This window comes from Mirounga angustirostris, unplaced genomic scaffold, assembly GCF_029215605.1.
Source record: "Mirounga angustirostris isolate CCGP_5_RB_7025 unplaced genomic scaffold, mMirAng1.0.hap1 SCAF_17, whole genome shotgun sequence".
Lineage (NCBI taxonomy): Eukaryota > Metazoa > Chordata > Mammalia > Carnivora > Phocidae > Mirounga > Mirounga angustirostris.
The window spans coordinates 30389507-30415071 of NW_026991725.1; the positions used below are offsets into that span (position 1 = coordinate 30389507).

The 25565-nt window shown below is 39.7% G+C and overlaps 1 protein-coding gene across 7 annotated transcripts in view; it reads right to left on the reverse strand.

Moving 5' to 3' along the window:
* KANSL1 (KAT8 regulatory NSL complex subunit 1) overlaps positions 1-25565 on the reverse strand; it is a 183302-nt gene that overhangs the window by 6072 nt on the left and 151665 nt on the right. For 6 of the 7 annotated variants that reach the window (XM_064582348.1, XM_064582347.1, XM_064582350.1 and 3 more), the window contains 6 exons: positions 24913-25025; positions 23941-24136; positions 7604-7775; positions 1687-1869; positions 1011-1199; positions 522-670 (listed from right to left, as the gene is read on the reverse strand). In XM_064582348.1, the coding sequence (XP_064438418.1) occupies positions 522-670; positions 1011-1199; positions 1687-1869; positions 7604-7775; positions 23941-24136; positions 24913-25025 (1002 nt within the window). The remainder of the gene's footprint in view (positions 1-521; positions 671-1010; positions 1200-1686; positions 1870-7603; positions 7776-23940; positions 24137-24912; positions 25026-25565) is intronic. The other variant, XM_064582351.1, reaches the window with a different exon arrangement.

Here is a 25565-nt window from a genome sequence, read left to right on the forward strand (position 1 = left end):
GTTAAAGTACGAGCAAGAAACCAGCGGGAAACGGGCGTCTGGAATGGCTGTGCCAACAGCTCTCGGGTGGAGCGAGGCCCTGCCTCCCCCCGCCCTTCCAGGACCCCTCACGGCAGGGCCTGTTCTCGGGGCTCCAGCTACACTCACCGGGAGAGTAAAAATAAGGAAATGGAATGCCTCCAGTGTTCCTAAGTCTCGGTCCTCTACCGCTCCTCTCAGGTGAACTTCTGGAACCAACAGGACTAGAGCCATGCTACTGCTGAGTTCTGGGAGAGACCTAGCCCCACAGATCTGGAATAGTCCACAGGCCACCTTCAGGGTCTGTCTCGGCATCAAGCTTTCCACCATGGAAAGCAGAAGGTCAAATACCACCGCTCTGACTTAAAGATGACACGTCGTGGTGGGCTGAGCCCCGCCAAACGCCCTGGCCTCAAGTCCCACTCCCTACACTGTCCTCCAGAGCCACCCAAGCAGCGGTAACTGCAGAGGGGCCGTCGGGCCAACCCCACGCAGGTACTTACAGACGCGCTGGCTGTCACCTGCGGGCTGGAGCTGGCGGGCGCCGACGTGTCTGAGGAGGTGGAGAGCTGCCGCACCAAGGGGCTGTGCGGGGCATGCTGGGCGGCCGCCAAGTAGCTGGGACTGCTCATGTCGGTGTGATGCTTTAACACTGCAGACGTCAACAACAAGGAGGAACACGTGGTTACCTCACCGGCTCTGCGGCCAGAACAGGCTACAAGCGCCAGCAACACACAGTGAGAGCCAACGCGCTTCCTAAGCCTAGAGGATAAAAAGGTGAAGCGGACTGGGTGGCGGAAGGTGGGGGGCTGGGCAGGGGTGCTGCAGCAGTTAAGAAGTGACCTGCATTTAGAAGCAGTTAGGGTCCCTCTCCTCTGCCTTGCTAGGAAGTGAAGGACCCCAAAGCTGGGGGCAATTAAGAGAAGCCCAGGCTGCCCCAGAAAGCCCTGAGCAGATGCAAATGCAGGCAGAGGTGCCGGGCCTGGCCCTACCTTCACTTCTCTCAGATGAATGGTCTCGCAATCTCATTTTGCTGGGGTTGGGGTCATGCACAGGTGGCGGCGGGTTGAGCAAGCGCTCTGCTTTGGGCGCTGTCACTCGCTCTACCATAGGCACGGCCCCCACATCGTCTAAGTGCTGCCTGTGGGTCCTGTCAGGCCGGATTTGGTGATGGGACAGCTCTGAAGAGGGGAACAGAAAAGGAGCTGTGAAATCTTCTCTCAATCTTTTCTTATTTGAGTTCCGAGCTCTTGAGTTCTCTCTAGGCCAATGGTGAGACACCCAGGGCAGGAGAGTCCTCTGGGACGGACGCTCCTAGCAGACAGCACAGAGGGCCAGGCCAGGCCAGGCAGCCCAGAGGGCCCTCAACCAGAGAATCTGACTGCAGGCTACAGGAGACAGCCTGCCCACAGATGGAAACAATGTCAGGCCATGGCTAGCTTTCGTCCAGCACTGTGGGTCTTGCCCCGAGATGCATGGCGCCTGCAAGAGCTTTCAAAGTCCATCTGAGAACATCCGAGACAAGCAGAAGTAGACGGTGAGCTGAATTTGTATCAGTCAACTGCCTCTCCCAACCCCAAGATACTGCCACAGCAAAACAGTAACTTGAGAATATAAAAGGAATACAGAAATAACCGGAGGCCGATTCCCGGGTCCCCTAAAACTTACTGGCTGTTGTTAGGAAGGAGTTGACCAACTTGTGCCTGTCTTTACGAGTTGGATCTGGCAGACTGCCTGGCATGGGTGCTCTGTGCTTAAGTGAAAACTTTTTGGGAGGTTTGATTTTGTCAAAAGGCTTGTTCTGCCACTGAGATTTCAGCATGCTCTGGAAGTGCAGGCTTGTGGGAACATCTGCAAGAAAGATGAAACGCTGCAGGTTAGTCCAGACACCTGGTCTCCGGGCTCCTCTCTCAAGAAGGGAGATGTGTTCACACGTAACCCAGGCTCTCCAGTGGGTGACGATCTACATCACACCTTTCTTTTATGTGCCCAGTGGCAGGATGACCCAGCAGGGCAAGCACTGTCCTGTGGAAGATCTGTTTATCTGAACTTTACTGAAGGCATTCTTTTATTCACAAGCAAGTCACTTTTACATGTTCAAGTTAAACAAATACGCCATCTAAAAACACCTTTTGGTAGATCAATGGAGTTTTCTTTGTTCATGTAGTCTACGAAGTTTGTTAAACTTTATTGGTTCAAAAGATTGATGAACATCCTGCTTCCATTCTTCTGGAGACTAAAACATTTAAACCTAATACTGTTAACACAGTTAATCAGGATATATTCATTCAATAAATACTTACTGTCTACTGAGTATTACTCCCCCCTTCCTTCCTAGCTCCTCACCTCCCACCTGGAGACTTCTTTTTTGCTGATTAGTTAATATTCAACATCAAAAATTAATCTTTTAAACTATAATTTTTACCACTTTGGTTTACCATTTCTTGGATCTTTCCATTTTCTTAGTTCCATTTTTTATTTTCCTAAGAATGTATCCTTGAGTAATTTCTTTAGAAAAAGTATTTCCAGACTGAAACCATTTTTCTCTGACCTTAAAAGCTTCTACTTTATTCTAACATTCAGTGCTGCAGATAAAATGGAAGTGGATTCTTCCTTAATTGTAGGTGGTTTTTTTCTTCTTTTAAGCTTTGCCAAAAAACTCAAATACAAAAAAGCTTGTCGTGTATTACGCTGACTCTACAGGTCAATCTGGGGAGAAATGCCTTCTACTCTGCCATCAACACCAAGTCTCTCAATCCATGAATGTGGTATATATCTATTTATTTAGGTTTTCTTAAATTTTCTCTCAGCAGCGTTTGAGAGTTTTCATTTTACAGGTCTTATACTTGAGAATGGACTTAAAGTATGTATTTCATTTTGATGTAAGCATCATTATGCTCCTTTTTAAAAAGACAAAACAGGTTCAGAGAGGTGAATTAGCTGTTTGAGGTTATACAGTTTAGTAAGTCAACCAACATTCAAACTTAGGTTGGTAGAACCCTAGAGCCCACACTCTCAGCCACTACACCATGAGATTATTTTTTGGTCCAGAGAACGGAGAGGTTTAATTCTGAGGTGGAATGAGAGACTTCTCAAATTATTGGCAAAGAAGTAGAGTACAGGATATTTTTGAAGGGAGTTCTATAGTGTAAAAACGTTTAAACACTCTTTCCTATAGTATATACCATGGATCTCATGACACTTCAAGAACAAATTTGAACACTGGGCTTCTCAGGTCTGGAATGAACATATATATCCCTGAATGAGTAAAATAGTTCTGTTCTCAGGGATGCTTTTCCCCAATGGGCAAGCAACCTCAGCACCAGACATTATTTTCCAGTTCTGAGAATAGACCACTGGACCTTATGGCAGTCAAACAAATTAGGAAAACTACTGAAGTTTTAAAGATAATAAACATTTGCTGTATGTCCAAGTATTGAGATACAGTATGTGAGGACAGTGCTGTCTTCTGAAAATTTTTTTGCATAATCATTCCTTCTTTTCCACACTTAAAAACAAATTCACCTATCCCAACCTTCAAAGATAAATGTCAGCTTTCAGCAACCTCAAAGTTGGGGAGATACCAACCAGACCAAGGATGTTGGATCTCATGGTGTTCCCAGCCCTTCCACTCCTCCCCCAAGCCCCTCAATAAAATGGTTTGATTCCCCCCACCCTCCCAACGAAGGTCAAATGTTTAAAAAAAGGATTTCCCATTAATAAACAATCAAGAATTGAGTTGAGGTTATTAACGGTAAATATTTTTTGCTGCAATTCAAAATGGTTAGGGAAAAGGGTGTGTAGGAAATAAAGCACTGTCTGGAGGCACTCTGAAAACTGGGCTAAGCTGGAATGTCTAAAGGCCCCAGAAAGGGGAAAACAACTCCTCTATATCCCAGGACACCTCTTGTCAACAGAAGAATGGGCAAGGTCTATATAATGGGACAACAGAAGCCTAGTGATTTCATTTTTTCCTTGTACTTTCCCCAGTCATTGCTCTCCCAAACCTGAAAATTAAGCCAGGAAAAAAAGGAGGTAGGGAGGAATATATGCGATCTGATTTATAATGGAAACAGCACCAGACTAGAAATAAGTAGGCCTGGATTCAGGCCCTAATTCCTTCACTGAGTAGAAGGCGAAAACAAGAACAAACCACTTAGCTGGGCAGGTACATCCCAGCACACATGCTCCAGCTCTCCCCTCCTTTGCTGCAGACAAAAACTTAAAAAATCTTAACACTCTTTACCCTATTGTACCCCAAGACCTCAGATTCATCTTTAAAAATTACAGAGTCCAGAAAGCAACTATCAATCAGAGTAAGCACAAGAGACGACACTATTTGTTACTGCTAGACTAGACTGACTGCTGAGTCTCTCCATTCTTAACACATTACATCAGACTCCAGGACCATACCTAATCCCCTCCCCTCACCTGAACGCTCTGAAGTAGAAGCTGCTACCATTGAAGACTACCACCCTGTGCCCTGGAGTTGACGTATTAAGCAGAATCAAGAGCAATTTCCTCTATAAACCCACTGAATAAGCAGTTAGGGATAATAAACTGCTGAAAGAACTCAGGCTGCTATACTTTGCTAGAAGTTTGCTTTGTGTTTAACTCCTCTCATATAAGAATGAACAGGAAGTCAGTTAAATCCCCCAGTCAATGAACAATAATGATCTCTTAGGAATTGCTGGTCTAAGTTCATGCTCTAAGTGGTAAGTAATAACACCTGAGATCCATGTTGCACTAAAGCTCTGAAATGGATTAGATATGCAGGACCTGAGAATAAGCAATGAAAGGGTATGAAAGAGAATACAACAGGGACCCATTCAGCCAGAAGACTTCACACATTCCATACCCGCACAGGCCATGCCATTAAAGTGCTATCATCAGAGAAGAGGGAGCAGATGCTTGATCAGGTCACTAACAGGAAAACAGAAGTGTTAGAACAGGAAATAGGAAACTAACATCATTTTAAGTTACTATTTCCTCAGACAAAATGAAAAGACCTTGACTTCACGCTCACTGGGGTCTGACATTCCACGTTGCACTTGACTGTTCTGCTCATTATGTTCCACCATTTTCTCAAGGAAATTTTCTAGGGTTGTTTTTATAATACTCACTTCCTCCTCCTGCTGGTAAACTGCGGTAGCCTCACATACACCAGTCTTGGTAAGCTCTCTCAAAACAGCATAGATCTTCAAGGCCAGCAGGTGGTGCTCTTATGAAGCTCAAACTCAAGTTAACATTCTTTCCACCAAGGTTTTAAGACTTCCTCTACATTTCCAAGCTAAGGATTAACTGGTTTGATAAGGAAACGAGCTCCGAGGATCCTCCTAAGAGTACTAAAGAGTTATCACACCCTAATGCCTCCACCTTGCCACCAGGCACCAAGCTCCTCAATTCTATCATCTCTAGACACTCTGCTTAATGCGAATGGCTGAGGTATGGTCAACAGGGGAGAACGAACTCTAGGATTAAGAGTTGGAGTTGGTTCCCATCCTACCTACAAACAAACTGATTAGGAAACATTAGTAAAGCTACTTGAAAATCCTGCCATCTCTAAGCATCTTCTAGAGAACAGGCTGTAAAAGGGTGGCCCAGAGGTCAGGTCTGGTGCATGTATGTTTGACCCACATGCTGGCCACTAGTCTTCACTGTTACTATTCTACACAATGATACATGGGAAATCTCAATACTCAGAGGGAGTGCTATTCACACAGAATAATGGTGCCCTCTGGAGTTGGACATCTTTGTGAAAATCTTACAGTTTACAAACATTCTGAATGTGGTATTTGTTTGGATCAAAGCAAAATTATCCCAACAGGAACAGTATTAGATATGGTAACTGTGTCCCCCGGGTCAACCTACAGTCTAATTTATCCATAGGCAATTATGTTCATACATCCTACATGAAATAATAAAATATATATATATATTCTCCTTTACAATCTTATAAGGAGATTTAATGACCAACTCTCTTGTCTAAACCCCAGTATCATGGTCAGGAGCTGTGTGAGACAGAGAGAGAGAGGAAAAGTATTAAAGGGCAGGCAGGAAGTGAAAATGCTAATGACCAGAGAAAGGAGTCTCCAACATCTTTCCTTCCTTTCTCCCTCAATGCTACCTATAGTTGCTTGAAACAGGATGGAGTAGGGAAGTGTAAGGGCACCAGTCTGTGAGGCAAACAGTCTGAGCATATGTGATTGGGGGAGGGGAAAGGCAATTCACAACTGTATACGGTAACACTATTGACAAAGAAATGATCACCATGTTTATAAGCTGACATTCAATGAGTATGGAAGAGGCCTTAACAGAATCAGAATATAACTACAGGCTTCAGGCTTCTTTATTCAAATACGAGACCATACAATTCAACACTGTGATCCTGCGAGAGTAACCCAAGAAATGTTCCTAAGTTTTCCTGGTGGCTCCACCTGCAGTCAGAGCCTAGAAATGGGCAGAAAACTGGTTTCTCTTAATAACCTGGCTGGGAAGAAGCATACTATACAGTGAAATGAAGGACAGGCATCAGATGACCCAAATTTGAATTCTAGAGCTATCTAAAACTCATCAGCCATTTAGCCTGAGATAAAGCACAACTTTTCTAAGCCTTTTCTTGATCTACCAAACTGAAGTTAACACCTTATGAGATTATTGAGAGAAGCAAATAAGAAAGGTGCTTTGTAAACCATAAAATGCTATACAAATAAAACCTTAAGTTATATGAGCTATAATCCAAATGGCAAGAGAAGGTAAAAACCAATGAACCCCGAAATCTGAAGTACACAGGAAGATGTGTTCTAAAGTTTATTTACTGCTCTACCACTCCCAACCTAAAATAGAAAGAACCCTGCCTAGCTTGCTATCCATATGGTCCAAAAGTTTATAAACTTTTTCTTAAAGGGACAGATGATAAATAATTTGGGCTTTGCAGGCCACACTATCTTTGTTTAGTCTGGGTTGCAACTATGTAATGTTACTGCCAATCTAGCAGAAAAGCAGCCACTGACAAGATGTACACAAATGGGCTGTGTTCCAATAAAACTTTATTTATAAAAAACAATCCTTACTAACACCGATCCTAGAGAATGCCCTCTTCTGTTTGACAGTTGATCAAACATTAAATCACAATCCCCTCCCCTTTAGCTGTTCTTCAAATGACGGAGTTCTTTTTTGCCTACCTAAATCCTGTAACTGCTCCAGGACTTGTTACCAGAACTCCCTTGACTAAGAAGGAGCTTGATCTAATATTCCTGATGCCATGTGACTTTTAGGAAAAGTGGAAATATTTAGTAGAAAACTTGGACCATATGGATAGCAAAGCTAGGCAGGGTTTTATTTCAGGGTCAGGAGCAACCTGAAAGGCTGGGGGGAAATCTCTCTCCTGGCAAGCTGCAATCTTTCAGTGGTACATTCTGGTCTGATGGATCTGCTGCACCCCATCTGCAAAATTCTGAGAGGCTCTGTTGACTGAAACTGATAGCTTGATAGCACCTGGGTTGTACCAGGATCCTGGCTGGCTTTCTTTCACTTTGAAGCCTTTAAGTCTCATTTAAGCTTTATGTTCTGTGGCCTTTCTTACCATCTGGAAATGCTAGGACTGGGTGAACACAAGAGTCCAACTGGGAAAGGCGTTCCAACAGAGGGGCTTCATAGTGAATTTCTGGAGGCATGGTGACCGTGCCGCCTGAGCCACAGAGCGCGCAGGAGGGGTTCACATCACAGCCAGAGCGCATTGTGCTGTTCCGATGAACCTGTGAAAAGCCAAACAAAACTGACAATTCAGTGTCTGATAAAACCCAGCTCCCTCTCATTATCCCAAAGATTCAGAAGGCTCTTTCTAGACACCTATGTGCCACGACTAACCGAAAGTTCAATTAGTTTGTTAAAAAAAATCCCTTTTCTCCAACACATTAACCTTCAAAGTAATTAAGTAAACTTGCTGCTTCTTTAATGATGAAATCCAGTTACTTGGAGCCGGGGCCCTAAGCATTACCAGGTACCAAACTTGTGAGTTTAAAGCTACTGAAACTGTGCTGAGAACACCTTATAAAACCTGAATATTTCCACCATGTTGATGGTTTTCAACGGCCCCTAAGATGAACAGCTGGTGCCTGATTCCCAGATGGACATGACTTGCTCTCTCCAGCAATTTCATCCACCTAGGAGCCTAAACAACCAATCACACCTCTCTTGTTCTTTTCACAATTCCTTCTAAAGACTTTCAGGTGGTCTCAAACAAGGTGGCAAGTTTCGCTGGACTACACAGAACTCATTAGTTACATTTTAACCTAGCCTAAGATCCATGGTTATAAAGTTCATGCCTAAGTAATGAAAATAAATTTGGGGGCGCCTGGGTGGCTCAGTCGGTTAAGTGCGTCTGCCTTAGGCTCAGGTCGTGATCTCTCGGGGTCCTGGGATGGAGTCCTGCATCAGGCTCCTTGCTCAGCGGGGAGTGTGCTTCTCCCTCTCCCCCGCTGCTCATGCTTGCTCGCTCTTTCTCTCAAATAAATAAATAAAAGCTTAAAAAAGAAAAAAAAGGCAATTTGGTAATGGTGAGTGTTCAAACCATAGTCTTTGTTAGATTAAATTCAAGGAGATAGAAATTATTCCCATTAAACTTCCTTTGTACACATGTAAGCAGGCTAAGAAATAACCTCTCCTGCTAAGTCCACAGTGAAATGTAATCTAACTCTTCCAAAGACTTAATATTGGCGGGAAAAAAATGCTTTAAAAAAAAAAAGTTGTTTTTTTTTTTTTTAAACAATTTTATGCTTTGGGGAGAAAACTTCAGAGGTCATGCTGAATGCAGGATTCCTAGACTCTAGTGTTAGGATGGACAAATCTGGCATGTGCCAAATCATAACCCATTAAAAAGTCATTTGGGCAGCATCCAGTCCTAGAAGAAAAGGACTTGCCTGTGGAACAGCACCATGAGAAGGGATGCTCTGAGCAAGGGTAGTATCATAATAAAAACAAAAGGGTAGCATGGAAACTGCTAGCGAAAAGCCTACAACAACTCCAAGAGCAGCATTCAGTTTCAGCACAAACCTCTCTTGAAAACTATTTGCCTTTACACACATGTACAGGAGAAAGATAAATATGAGAACAACATGGTCTTTATCAACATTCCCCAACTGCCTCCTTCATGCAACCACGTAGATGGGTGGCATGCAAAGAAGCTCCTGTGAAGGTTAGACTGGGCACCTCGCACTAAAGTAAAAGAATTCTAATAAGCTGCAATTGTAGATGCCACTGAAAGGGAATTATACCAACTAAACATGATGCTCCTGTGTAGACAACATTAACTGGTACTGTTTTGGGAAAAAATATCCCTTGCACTGTTTATCAGCGCTGGCTTTCTGAAAGAGATAACATTTTGAGACAGAGCTGAGAGAGAGCTGCTGGCAGAGATGAGAACCACAGACCACACAGCAGATGAATGGGAGGAGTCAGGTAATTAGGTAGGATCCAGAAATTGCACCAAAACTTAAAACATTAAAAAGAGATTAGAAAAAGATAGCAAAATCAAAATAATAATAATTAAGATGGAGATATGTTTTTCCTCATAAACTAACCCATGGCATCAATTACCTGTCTATATGAAAAACGAACATTCCATTTTATGGCTGTAGTATACCCTTAAGTCAACAGCCAACAGATTGGGTGTAGAGGAAAAAGAATATGGTAAAAATAACAAACTAAAGGAAGAGATTAAGATAAAAGCTAAAACTGCCAAAAGAGGAAATAGATGCCAGAAATAACAAATTTAAGAGCTGTTCTTTGGGAGTTTTCCTTTTCCTTCTTCCTAAACCCACCTCAAGGGTGGGGTGGATAGGAACAGACCAATTAATAATCAGATAAACTTTAAGACTGGCTTAATGAAGAGAAAAAGGAAGAAATGCAAACATGTAAGAATTCCTCAAAAAAGCACTAGTTAAGTTAAAAACTGGAAACTGTGTACATATGTAATAGGAGTGTATACAAATTATGCATTTCTATGATGTTTAAATGTTACATATTTTTGTATTCCATCTAATAAGGGAATACCATATACATGCATAAAATAAGGTAGAGGCTCAGACAAGTCAATTTCCCTGGTCAAATCTTTAAAAACATTAAAGAGGGACACCTGGGTGGTTCAGTCAGTTAAGCGTCTGCCTTCAGCTCAAGTCATGATCCCAGGGTCCTGGGATCGAGAGTCTTACATCAGGCTCCTTGCTCAGCGGGGAGCCTGTTTCTCCCTCTGCCTGCCGCTCCCCCTGCTGTGCTCTCGTTCTCTCTGACAAATAAATAAAATCTTTAAAAATAAATAAATAAAAGCACTGAAGAGGTAATTTTCTATTCAATTAAGATGGCTGATACTAACAAATTACAATTCTATTGTCCTTTCAGAAAAATAAAATTCTTTTTAAAAAGATTTTATTTATTTGAGAGAGAAAATGTGTACAAGTTGGGGGAGGGGCAGAGGGAGAAGCAGACGCTCCACTGAGCAGGGAGCCTGACACAGGGCTTAATCCCAGGACCCCAGGATCATGACCTTAGCCGAAGGCAGACGCCTAACTGACTGAGCCACCCAGGCGCCCCAGAGCCTATTTGTGTTTTAAAAAATCACAACATATATTTTATAGTACGAAAACAAATTTTAAAAATCACAACAAATATAAACAACCAAACCTGAGCCAAGTGGAGATTTCTGGATATCAGGATTATTCAATATTAGTATATCAATTAATATAATTTCATTTCAATTTAACTGCTCACTCAACTTCACTTAGATGTCTTAACAGGTACCTCAGTTCAAAACTGAGCCCCTGCTCTTCCCAATTTCTAGCTGCTCAGTCCTAAATCTCTGAACTTATCCTAAACTCCCTTCTTTTACCATACCCCATATCCAATCATGAAATCCTGTGGCCTCTACCTTCTTAATGTATCCAGAATCTGACCACTTTATACCACCTCAACTGCAATAACCCTGGTCTAAGTCAGTATCTTTTCTGACTTAAAAGGGGGGGTAGTGGGGAGGGAGAATCTTTTTTTTTTTTTTTAAAGATTTTATTTATTTGACGGAGAGAGACACAGCGAGAGAGGGAACACAAGCAGGGGGAGTGGGAGAGGGAGAAGCAGGCTTCCCGCAGAGCAGGGAGCCCAATGCGGGACTCGATCCCAGTACCCTGGGATCATGACCTGAGCTGAAGGCAGTCGCTTAACCAACTGAGCCACCCAGGCGCCCCTGGGGAGGGAGAATCTTAAGCAGGCTCCATACCCAGCAGAGTCCGATGTGCGGCTTGGTCTCATGACCTGAGCTGAAATCAAGAGTCGGGGGCTTAAATGACTGAGCCACCCAGGAACCCCTCTCACATGAATTTATTAAATAACTCCTCACTTGTCTTCCTGCTTGCCTCTCCTTCCAACTAATCAAAATACAGTAGTAGGAGTAACCGTGGCTGACCAGTCCTCAGCTTATAACGTTCCAATGGCTCCTCATCTCATAAGGAACAAGAGCCAAAGTTCTTACAAATGGTGCACACAAGGCTTTATACCATCTGTCACTGCTATCCCTTCTCTGACCTCATTTCCTTTTACTTCCTGCTTCTCTCCTTGCTCACTCTACCACTGCTATTTCTTCAATATGCCAGGCAAAATTCCAGATCATGGCCCTTTCCATGGTTATTCCTCTCACCTCAGGTCTTTTTCTGAAATGTGACCTTCCTAAAAATAACTGTTTTTGAGAAACATACAAGTGAAAAAAATAATCTTTTCTTGACTATAACAATAATAAAAAATATTCTGAAGTTTAACTAAAACTTATAAACACAAACCTTTTTAAAGCTATTAATAATCTACAAATTAATCTACAATCTAAATAAGGTTTTGTTGGGGAAGGAAGAGGCAAATAAGATTTAAACAATCTTAAAACTGGAACTGAAAGAATATATGCTTAAAGGGAAAAGTCCCCATAAAATTTCTGATAAGCAAAGATAGAGGGGAGTGATTTGCCCTACCACATATCAAAATATCTTAAAGTTACAGCAATTAAAATAGTCTGCTACAGAAAAATTAAACAGAAAGAGAACTAGACCAAAGTATACATGACAGCTTAATATGTAGCAAAGGTAGTATTTCTAAATAAATTAGTTTAGGGGTGCCTGGGTGGCTCAGTCGGTGAAGCATCTGCCTTCTCCTCAGGTCATGATCCCGGGGTCCTGGGATTGAGCCCTACGTCCAACTCCCTGCTCTGTGGGAAGCCTACTTCTCCCTCTCCCTCTGCTGCTCCCCCTGCTTGTGCTCATGCTCTTGCTCTCTCTCTCCATCAAATAAAATCTTAAAAAAAAAAAAAAAAAAGGAAAAGATGATCAATAGAAAACTGCATTGACACTTCCACAGTCTAGGGATCACACAAGACTCCTACAGAAAACATGCCCTGTTCACCCTGCCCTGGGGGAGCTCACTGTGAAAGATCACAAAGCAGACTGATGTGTTGCAGTCAGCACAAAAATGGGGACAACTGGTTCTCAAGAAACTAGAAATGGAGTAATTTTTAAAGTCATTCGTAGCCCAACATGAAGCTCGAACTCAGGACCCCAAGATCAACAGTCCCATGCTCTACCCACTGAGACAGCCAGGCACCCCTGGAAATGGAATAATCTGAGAGCGATTTTAAAGTAAGTATATTGGCCAAAGATGTGGAAACCTCACGTTCTCTACCACTGGCAAATATATACATACCTACATGGTTCTCTTAAAATAAATAAATAAATAAATAAAGTATATTACAGTTGTTCAAACAGATAAAGGAAGAAATGAACATCATAAAAGAATAGGAAAGGATGAAAAAAATGATGATTCTAAAAGTAACCAGAAACAAATTCTGAATGAAAACCACACATTGGGGTGCCTGGGTGGCTCAGTCGTTTAAGTGCCTGCCTTCAGCCTAGGTCATGATCCCAGGGTCCTGGGATACAGTCCCACATTGGGTTTCCCACTCAGCAGGGAATCTGCTTCTCCCTCTGCCCCTCCCCCCTGCTCGTGCTCTCTCTCTCTCAAATAAATAAAATCTTAAAAAAAAAAAAAAAAAAAAAGAAAAAAAACCAAACAACTGACAGGTTTAATAGTAAACTAAACACAGGTGGAGAAAAACCTGATGAATAGAAGGAACAGTCACAGAGGTTTACTGAGAATAAAACAGCGAGAGAAAGAGATGGAAATGGGAAGTATTAAAAAAAAAAAAAGATATAGAAGAGAGAATGACAAGATCTACAACAATCTACATATAATAGACATTCCATATTAAAGAGGAGAAAAGAGAAAAAGTTTAAAGAAATAATAATTTTCAAAACTCAAGACAGGCAAGAACTCTCAGAATGAGGGTGCAAACCAAGCCCCTAAGTGGCTAAAAATTAATGCATACATCTAAATACGTCCTTTGTTACTGCAAAACATAAAAAAAAAACTACCTCAAAGTAGGGGGTTGGGGAATTTAAATTACTAGAGAGAAGATACAGATAAACTAAAAGAATGACAAACTGACATCAGAATTTTCATCAACAATAAATACTGGAATGCAATGCATTATCAACCATGAACTTGTCTGTATCTAACCAGTCATCCTGGATCTATATGAATACATATGCTAAAAAAAAAAGGGGGGGGGATGGGGAAATAAGAGAGATTGTTTATTTATTTATACATTAAGATTTAATTTATTTGAGAGAGAGAGCGCACAAGAGGGGGCAGGGTCAGAGGGAGAAGACGACTCCCCACTGAGCAGGACACCCGATGCGGGACTCGATCCTGGGACTCTGGGATCATGACCTGAGCTGAAAGCAGTCGCTTAACCAACTGAGTCACCCAGGAACCCAAGAGAGGTTGTTTAAAAGTATAAACTTGCAGTTAGTAGATAAATAAGTCCTAGAGATCTAATACACAATACAGTGATTACAGAGACAACAGTACTATATTATAAATATGCAAAGAGACTAGATCTTAATTATTCCCACCACAAGAAAGAAATGATCATTTTGTGACATGATAGAGGTATTAGCTAAGGCTACAATTAGTTGGCAGGTGTACTGCAATATCTATGATCAAGTCAACATGTTGTATACTTTAACCTTACACAATGTTACATGCCAAATATATTTCTCAAAGAGAAATAGAAAGCAGACCAAAGGACACAGAAGACATGAACACAATCATTAAGCGCAAAATAGAAGTTAAATTTAGAACCCTGAAGTCAACAAACGGGATATGGATATACTCACACCCACACAAACACTGTCTTTTTGAAGGAAATGTGGACTATTTACAAAAGATGAACTAAAATTATGTCTATCAACATGGAGATCTTGAAAAGGCAACAGTGAATTAAAAAACACCCCCCCCCCAAACAAGTTGCAGAATATGTACACCATGATGGCATTTATATAAATTTTTATAGGAACATTAAACTAAACAATACATACTGCACTTTGCTCATGGATACATATACGTGTAGTGAAAATCTAAGAGAACCTGAACTGGGAGTATACACAACCAAATTCATGATAGTGGTTACCTCTGGGGAAGGAAGCAGGTAGAGGAGATGATAGGGGATAAAACAAACATTGTTCATCTGTAATTTTCTTTTAAATATTAAAAAAAAGTCAAGATATTAACATTTAAGGTGGTATGTACATAATGATTGTTTTATCATTTTTTATACTTTACAGAATTAAAAAATTAGGGAAGGAGGCAGGTAAACCTGCTAAGTTTTTCCATATACAGGGAATTCAGGTTCTTCACACAATAAATTCAGTGGTGCAGAAGTGCTCCAGAAAACTGGCAGTGGGAGTAAAATGAAGTTCAACTATTTCTCCAACTACAGCATAGGTATGTTAAGTATAAAAGTTGCTGAAACCCAGTAACTGAGTTAGGAATAGCACCTTTCCAGATTTAGAATTAAGAAAAAGATTCAACCAGCACATGAGTAGCAGAGACAAGGACCAATGGCCAGTGTACTGATTAGAATAGTGACCCGCCCCAAGGCCCCACCCCGATAATCATGCCCAACCAGAATCAAAGAATGTGACCTTATTTGTAAACAGGATTCTGATGTGATTAACATGACGTGATATTGAATTGGGGTGGCCTTAAGTCCAATGAATGGTGTCCTTAATAACACCACATGAAAACACAAAGACACAGACACACAGGGAAGATGATCACATAAAAACAGAGGCAGAGATAGGAGGAGATAATGCTGCCACAAGCCAATGAATGCTAAAATTTGCTAGCAAACACAAGCAAAGAAAGCAGAAGGTGGCAAGAGAGGATTCTTCTTTAGAGAGCCTTCAGAGGCAGCAAAGGGCTATCCCCCTTGATTTCAAACTTCTAACCTCCAGAACTGTGATAGAAAACAAATACACCCAGCTACTACATTTTTCTAGTGAAATCACAAAGTCTGGATAGATCAACTTATTTTTTAAGAATACTGAAAGAAAGAAAAAAACCCCTCAGCTTTGGGACTACGAGCAGAATACTGCAGAATAAGGGAAAAGGAAGCAAATCTGAAAAATTGAGAAAGAACATACCTCCAGAAAACTATTAAACAAGTTTGGTAAAACAATTAATGAATGAAACTTCTCACATCTCCAATAGAGTAAAAGATAACACAACTTCTATTACATGGAAACAGGGAAGATGAAAGGGCAGTAAGATGACATAAAACGGAAATATAAAATCTGAAAAGAAAAAAGAAAAAATCTTAACTACCCATGGTAGTAGAACTAAACCTACCTAAGAGGAACTATGGTCAGAACTAATGATATGGAGAATTAAAATAGAATGTGAGCAATAAACTTGTCTTTCTTCCTTTATACTACAGGAGAACCAAAGAGATGAAAACCATGACAGAAATGTTAACAGCTAACATCTGAGTACTTATTATGTGCATCCAAACTCTGCCAATCACTTCCATGTTTAATTTAATGATGACACCGAGGAGCAGCAGGTAGTAAGAGCTAAACAAACAGGAGACAAAACAGTAACACAGAGATAACTGGAATATTTCCATTTCCAACTACAAACTTTGGGGAATCAAGAACCAAAGCTAGTATAAAAGACTTGATAGGGCCATATTAAAAACCTGCAGCACTGTCCATTGCAGTTTTGCAATGATGAAAGTGGTATTTGTGTGACTTAAATATGGTAGCCACTAGTCACATGGGACGGACCACTGAACACGTGAAATGTGACTGTGCAAATGAGGTACTGAATTTATCTTAATTTTAAATAGCTACACATGGCTACAGTAGCTACCATACTGGACAGTGCACAGCAGAACTGGTTACCAATATAACGGACTGAAAATAAGACCAAAAAAAAAAAAAAGAAAAGAAGACCATTTTAATTCTATGCCAAAACAAAACAACAAATAATCACCCTCCTCCACCACCGAAAGACAGTGAAACAGTTTTAAGGGACAAAGGTTATGAGCTAAGAACCTGAAACATGGTCAAACTGTTGTTCTAATCCTGAAAAACTAGAAATTAAAATTAAGAACTCAGTAAGTTGGCATATTAAGGTATAAAAAGGACTATCAATAACTAATGAAATGTTACAGTCACAATAAACCTAAATAAGCCTTTAAATCCAGTTTTAAAACTGAATATATAAAATGAAAAACTTTTTTATTTAATAAAATCCCCTTTAAAATCAAAGACTTTATGGAGGTTAAAAAAAAATGATGTTTCAAAAAACAAAATGCTAAAAGTAAATGGGTGAAAAAAATCACATACTACAACATTAGTATTAAGAAAAGTAGAATGTGAGGCAAAAACTACTAGAGAGAGAAGCCTCAAGTCACTAAGAGGATATAATTACATAGAACTCGAGACTAGACACCAATGACATTTTTTAAAAAATCAACAAAATATAAGCAGAAACTACAGAAACACCACTTTAACCCAAATGCTGTAAAAATTAGTAATTAAATAACGAAAGGTTTAAAAAGAAAAACCATTTTGAATTTGGAAACTCAATCTGTAACTCTTGGGAAAAGAACTCAAAACTCATTGGCAACTTCCAAATAGCAAAAAGAATACTTCACACATCAAAGGCTGTGGAATGCTATCCAAAACTACACTCAGAAGAAAATTCAGAAAGTTGAATGCTTTTATTATTACGTAAGAAAGAACAGAAAATAAATTAAACATTTGAATAAAGGCAGACAGGAGAGAAAAAAACAAACAAACAAACAAAAACAAAACAAACCAAGACCACAGGAGGAAGGAATTACCAGCAAATAACCAATCTCTGAAAAGACCAATAGGAAAAACTGATGACAAGACTAATCAAGTAACAGAAGACAAATATAATTAAGATTGAAACATGGACATAACTACAGATAACAAGGACTTAAAAATTAAGAATGCTTTCTATAAAATTCTGTATGAGTTAATTTGAAAAATCTGATAGATGGACAATTTTCTGTAAAATAGATGCTGGTCCTCAGATGGTCTTTACCTTAAAGTTCCTCAGATGGTCTTTACCTTAAAGTTCCAACAAATTTTAAAGAAACAGATACTTCCCAAAAAATCTTTAAAGTTTTCCAAAGCACAGAAAATGGTAAAGTGTCCCAATTCATTTTAAGAAGTTATCCAACATCAAAATTAATAGTGAAATTCTAAAACTATAGCCATGAGCGGCGCCTGGGTGGCTCAGTCGGTAAGAGTCTGACTTTTGATTTTGGCTGAAGTCATGATCTCAGGGTCATGAGATTAAGCCCCATAGTCCAGCTCAGCACTGGGCTGGAGCGTGCTTAAGATTCTCTCTAACAAAAAATAAATAAATAAATAAATAAAATAAAATAAAGAAGAAGAGAAAGTATTGCATTAAAACCAGGAATGAGATGCCTCACTGGGACCAACTATTTCTTAACACTGCTCTGTAAATACATCAGATCTAGTCAAGGAAAAGGAGTAAGAAGTGTATAAAGAGGTATCACATTATTTGCTGGTGATAGATAGCCTATCTAGAAAATTTAAAATAATCAACCAAAACACAGAGTTCAAATAAGTGTTCAATTACAGAAATCAACAGCACTTACAAAATAACACGAACAGAAAAGACCTCATTTGCATCACAAAAACATCAAGAATGTAGGAAATACATAAAAACTGAATGAAGAAATAAAATACTTGGATACATCGAGAAATTCTATGTTCCTTTAATAGCATAAATTATATTAATTCTCTCTGAAGGAGTTTCCATTAAAAACCCAATGCAATGCACATGGATGAATTCCACAAAGTAAAGCTCTATTCATCATTTTCTGTTAATCACAGAATATTAATTCAAAGCATTAAATTCTTTTGGCTTGAGGACAGTTTATAAATAAAATATCAGAGCTGCTTCTATTTATCTTCAGCTTTTCAAAATTTGTCTGTGTCTTATAATGACTGCAAATGTCCACATGGCATTCCTGCTCCTTCCCAAAAGTCTGACTAGTATGGAAAAAGTTAGGCCTCCAAGACCTATCATAAGAAGCCCCTGTCAGTAAAGAATGTATCTTATTTGATATCAAATTATTCACTTTTATTTTTCTAGTTTTTGTTAAGGATATTATTTGAGAGAGAGAGCGAGCAAGAGAGAGTGCATGTGTGGGAGCAGGGGGAGGGGCAAAGGGAAAAGGAGAGAGAGAACCCTCAAGCAGATTCCCCACGTAGTGCAGAGCCCAACGTGGGGCTCAGTGCCATGACCCTGATACCATGACAGCAGCAAAACCAAGAGTCAGCTGCCCCAAATTCTTCACTTGTAATACACACTCACAATCATTTTAGTTCTTTAGTTTTCAACTACAAATATCACGACACTGTGCCTTAAGAGAATGTCCTACTATATGTCATGTCCTATATATCCTCATGTGTGATACAAGAGAAAGAAGTGAAAGACCGCTGGGAATTCTCCAGAATCCAACTTTAAAATTTAACCCAGGGGTGCGTGGGTGGCTCAGCTGGTTGAGCGACTGCCTTCGGCTCAGGTCATGATCCTGGAGTCCCGGGATCGAGTCTCGCGTCGGGCTCCCTGCTCAGCGGGGAGTCTGCTTCTCCCTCTGACCCTCCTCCCTCTCATGCTGTCTCTCATTCTCTCTCAAACAAATAAATAAAATCTTAAATAAAATAAAATTTAACCCAGAGCAATCCTCCTATAATTATCCTCCAACACAAACAATAAAATTCCAAAATCACACCAGAGCACCGCCAAACCATCTGATAAGAAATGCTACCCCTATGTTTATACAGCAGCATTATTTATTTATTTATTTATTTATTTATTAAGATTTTATTTATTTATTTGACAGAGAAAGACACAGCGAGAGAGGGAACACAAACGGGGAGTGGGAGAGGGAGAAGCAGACTCCCTGCCGAGCAGGGAGCCCGATGCGGGACTCGATCCAGGGACTCCAGGATCATGACCTGAGCCGAAGGCAGTCACCTAACCAACTGAGCCACCCAGGCGCCCCAGCAGCATTATTTATAATAGCCGAATTACAGAAGCAGCCCAAATGTCCATCAATAGATGGATAAATAAGAGGTAATGTGTGTATGTACACGTGCACACACACACAATGGAATAATACTCAGCCATAAAAAAGAAACCTTGCCATTTGCAAGGACATGAATGGAGCTAGAGAGTATAATGCTAAATATAAGTCAGAGAAGACAAATACCATATGATTTCACTCATGTGGAATTTAAGAAACAAAGAAGGAAAAAAAAAAGCATGAGAGAGACAAACCAAGAAACAGATTCTTAGTTATAGAGAACAAACTGATGGTTACCAGAGGGGTGGTGGGAGGGGGGGATGGGTGAAACAGGTGATGGGGATCGAGTGAACTTGTGATGAGCACTGAGTGAATGCATGGAACTGTTGATATACTATACTGTATACTGGAAATTAATATAACACTGTATGGTAACTATATTCTAAAAAATTCTCTAAGAAAATAGAAAATTCTAAAAAGAACTATACGATCTTAAAAAAAAATTAAAAAGAAATGCTATTAAGGCCAATCCAAAAATCTCATGGCATGTTATTTTTTCTTTTTAAAATAATACCTGTACTATGATATACTTATTTTATAAAATAACTAACAAAATAAAAAGCAACCCCATATCGGCCCCACATTTATTTTAAAACTTTTACTGATTTGAAATTTCGGTATCTAGAAACTAATGTTTTAGATTAGGCTGTAAATATCTACCTCATAGAGGCAGAGCAGGAAATAAACATTAATGATACATGTTATGTAATTTCTCATTGAGTGTTTCTTCACTGACTTAGCTAACTGCTAACGTCTACCAAACCAGACCCCTGACAGTGATGAAATATGTAATACATAGCAGTTCCAATCTGCACTAATATTACAATAAAATGGTGATACAGGAAGTACCCCCATGTTCTCCCCAGGCCTTACTGATTTCCATGGAAGATAACCCCACTCTCCCAATCTCAAAGCTCTCCGTCCTCCCAACTCTGATATTCACAACATCCTGGTGATTCTTCCTTAGGACTAGTTTTGAAATCTACTGCATCCTGAGAGCTTTGGGGCCTTCAGACAATATTATTTCCTCTAGGATTACTATTGTTACTAGTCTTTCTTTCTGACTCCAGTTTCTTTTATGGCCAATCTACTCCAAACATAAACTACCTGCATACTTTATCTTTTTTAAAAATAGCTTATGACACTTAACTGCTCAAAACTAAAATTCTCTAAAATCTAGATGATAAAACCCAAATCAACAGTTTGGGCATTCAAAGCCTTTCATTATTTACTGATAGGTCTCATTCCTATTTATTTCCAACAAGTTCAACCTACTGAACCCCCTTCGCTGTAGTCACTCAATTTAAGATACTAATGACATAAAAACAGCCTTTTAGGAGCAAAAGAAATGTGCTACTACACTAAAAGTACATCTCAATTATAAGATATACACTGTAATTTCAGAAATGTTGGTAAGACTTGATGGAATAAAATTCCAGCTGTGATTCAGCTAAAATGACTGTCCTGGAAAATTGAGTGAGTTCCCTAAAGTGAGTTTTATATTTGGATCTAGAGTGAAGTAGAGATAATTTAAAATACGTAGTTAAGCCAGTAACACTGACATTAAACATCTGTTTTTCACATTCTATACTCATAGATCTACTAGTAACCACCTTTCTTGGGTAGGTAGGAAATGTGGTGGGAGGGGCAGTAACAAAGGTAATTTGAGTTAATCCAGAAACATGCAGTTCCTGTTATTAAGTTTTTTTTTTTTTTAAACGTGGAAGCAAATCCTATTACAGTGAGTGTGAACTCAATGCCATTTACCAACATCAGAAAATGGTTTATCTGTTAACTTCTTTGCTATCTAGGCTCTGTCATTAGAAGGTAAGATCCATTAAGGCAAGGACTTGGTTCACCAATGAAACCTGAAGAACACCTGGAGCACAGTGGGCACTTGACAAAGTGCTGAATAAATGTGCTTGGCAAATCCAGCACCACAAGATGATAAAAGGCAAATATCACTGAGCAAGGAGACACAGTGAGCAACCAAGATAGACAAAATGGCCATCGCCTCCAACACTGGCAGAACTCCAGCATTGCTGCTATAACCAGTGAATGGTTTGTTTCTCCAAACTCAATTTATTTCTTTTGTCTTATTTTCCATGTAGCTTACTTTCCATGTAAGGATGATTGTGTTTTAGAAACTGGCAGTGGAACCGAAGAGTCTTTAGTATGCTTTATAGGTCTCTCCAAAAGTACATTAGATCTTAGGCACAGACTGGAAGAATCTACTGTCAATAGCAACAAGGAAGGTTTTCTAGATCACAGATTGAAAAGAATCCAGGAGGCCTACCCTACACCACAGAAAATTTTTATAAAACCCCTAGATGTCATGACACAGGGGGACAAGCAAACTGCCAAAACAGAGGAAGGACACTATTTCCCCAATGAAGTTTTTTGTTTTTGTTTGGTTGAGGGTTTTCTTGTTGTTAAAAGCATCAGAGTCATGATCAAAAACTACTTTCTTACATTTGACAGTAATATACTGTTTTCTCGCTTTCCTAAAATCAACTCTTCAACCTTTAAGAAAATAATTTAGATTTCTAGGACTATTAATAAAAAATTGAGACTCAAATGTCAATATGAGAAATTTGCCAAATACCTTTTTCTCTTCTGGTATTTTGGTAATTTAGGAATTCTGAGGAATAGACAAGAGAAAATGGCATAACCTGATAGTTAATTTTAACTTACAATGCTTTCCTTAAAAAAAAAAAAAAAAAAAGGCAAAGTTTTGCAGTCCAACTGCATACTATAACAACATAAGCCAAACACTGAAAATCCACTTTCCAGATATTAGTGGTTCCAACAATTCTCCCCTCTTCTTTGTCAGTTTTCTCATCAGCAAATATAGTGTAAAAGCTCTATTATAAGAAAGATTTCCCTTCAAATAAGCTATTTCTCTGCTCTCCTTTACAGAAGCATTCTTTGAAAGTGTTATCCTAAACAGTTCCCTCAATTCTTTCCCTCCCATTCTCTCCTGAACCCACTCCAAGCAGAATCTCATTCTTCTCCCATTAGCAAAACTGCTCACACAGATCTCGAACAGCCCTAAACCCACCACACCCAACAGTTGGTTCGCAGTCTTCATCTTACCTGGACCTGGCTACAGCATCTCACACACTCCCCTCCTTCCTCTCTGACACATGTTGTTCATTTGCCTTCCATGTGTCTCACTTTCTTCGTTTTCCTTCTAATTCACGCGTCACTCCTTCCCAGTCTCTTCCTCATCCTCAGAAAACCTCAGGCTTAATTCCATCATCTGAGCTCCCCAACAGTCCCTATTCCCTTTGTCTGCTGTATTTTTCTCCCCAGCACTTAACACTATAGGACATACCATTATACTTAATTTATTGTTTTATTCTGTCTCTACCCACTAGAGTATTTCAGGAGTGCATTTATATCTGTTTTTGTTTTGTGTTGCATTCCCAATGCATAGAACAGACCTAGCTCGCTGTAGGAGCTCAATAAATATTTGTGGAATGAGTGAACAAGTGAACAATAACAAAAGTGCTAACAGTAACAGCCGCTCTGTACCAGTAACTTATCAGCCAGACACCCTCCACGAGCAAGTTATATTTATTTCATTTAACCCTCAAACAACCTTATGAGATCCCTATGAGGCCTAGGGGGGAAGGGAAGGGTTTGGGGAGGGGATAAGGGGGTGTTAACAGGCTCCGAATCGCAAAACTACCAAGTGGCAGTGCCAGGATTCAAACCCATGTTTATCCTCTTCAAAGTTAATGCTCTTAACCACTGCATGGTAATAATTTTACTAAAGTATTATTTCATTAGTTTTGGAATAAATCCAACTGTTATTTGAAGAGGCAGCAATCAAAAGTTTCCTGCACTCGTGAATAATCTCCATTTTCTCTGTGAAGACAAACATTCATTTAGTCATAGCAATTTAAAAATTTTAATGGAGGCTCTTATTCGAAAGGAAAGCATGCCACATTGCCATTTTCAGTGATAACAGGACAAGTGGGAAGCACATCACCCTCCTTCTATGTGTTGATGGCAGCACTTAAACTCTTCTCCCATTTCTATTAAAAAGCTCAAGCCAGTGATTTCCAAACCTGGCTCAAGAACGACCTGGGAGTTTTTTGTTTTTCTGAAAACAAGAGTCCAAGGCCCAACTTTAGAACAACCGAATCAGAATCTCTAGGAAACAGGTGTCAGGAACCCAGTATTTTCTCAAGCTCCCCAGGAAACTTGGGTGGTTAGCCAAGTTTGGAAAACACTAGTTAAATGAACCAAAGTTGGCAAGAGACTAATAATTCTATCTGCGCCTCTGGCTCACTGTTTAACAATGACCAAGTCTCACTGGTACTGACCTTCCTGGAAAGAGGAACGATGCTGCTGGGTCGAACAAGCCTTCGTTTCTTACAGCTCAGCACAGGACGTGTTCGGGCTGCCACACAGGTGCCATCAGTTGATGAAGAAACTAGATTGAGTCGTTGCTTTTTTTGTAACTGTTCTTCAGCATCAGAGATGTCACCTGGAATGTGGTCTGCCAAGATAGGCTGAAGACTGTACAAGGGGAAGGAAGAATATTCACTTCTCAGAAGACAAGGAAACAAACCCTCTAATACCGGTTCAACCTCCTCTGCTTATAGATGCTCACAGACACAAACAAGTATTCTAGAGCAGATGCATGTCACTTCTTAATATAAGTGTGTGTGCAGTGTCTGTGCTTATTTTTAAGACTCCTGGTTGGCATTAACATCATGTTTGAAAAGTGTAAGTCAGTAAGTGATAAATTCAGGTTCCAAGTGATTAAGTTCTCTTCTACAACAGAAACACAAAGAAAATCGAGAAAATTGCAACTGGTAAGAAAATGAATAATCTTGAAAATGTTAATGAGCTGCCTAAGAATCAGTTCTTCTGTAAAATTCGACTTTTAGGGATGGGTACACATTGTTCACTTGTAGAGGGATTCCTTCAACTTTCATAAATACAGATTTACAAACACAGCCTTTAGGGATCTAATCTGTCCTAAAGTAAGAGTTTATGTAAACACTTCTCAAGAATTCTACCAAGACCAGGACCAACCATAACGACTCATAAAAGTAGGACCTATTATTTTTTCTCCATTGTGAGTTAAGTCTAGGCTACAGTAAGTAAAAGGGAACTACACTAAGCATGCTAATTAAAATATACTTGCTACAGTAAGCATGCACAATACCATTAAGCAATAAGGCTTCTGTCTTTAAACCAGGGTTAGTCCTGGCTAGGGATAACTAAGAGCCCCAAATTCATCTTTTACAAGCCTACTGCACGTAGGAAGTAGAAGACATAAAACTTACGTGTTAATAACTCCATTGACAGGTCTCAATGCTCCACATGATTTGGTAGACAATGACTCTGAAGGATGACCAGAGGCACCATGGTTTTCCAGTGGCTGAGAAACGGATTCGATCTAAAGGAGAAAGATAAAAATACATGATAATATTTAACCAACAGACTGAAAAGTAGCACCATTTCATCATTTAAATGAAACACCTCAAATTTCAGACAACTAACCTGCAAAATCAAACATATATGACTGAGAAAAAAAAACAAAAAACTGAGAGAACTGGCTTTTGCTTTGGGGTGAAGAAGGGTAAGGAACCAAAATATTCAACAGACTAATATTAAGTGCTTACTGATGGGGAAATGCTTTAATGATTCCATGGAACAGAAGCTTAGCAAAATAATTACATGGTAACAAAGACTCTTCAAGGGTCAAGAGGATACACAGGTTCAGTATCAAGGCAACCAAGAGAGAATGTAAATGTAGTTAATACCTGCTTAACTTGACAGTGTATGCTGGAAACCTCTTTCTAGAAAACCATACTTTGTGTAAATATATATGCATATACTAAAATAGAAAAAAATTAACAAAAGTGAGTAATTACCTGATGCTATCAGTTAGTAACTACTGTCTCTGGACTACACAAATCAAATATATGCTTAGGAC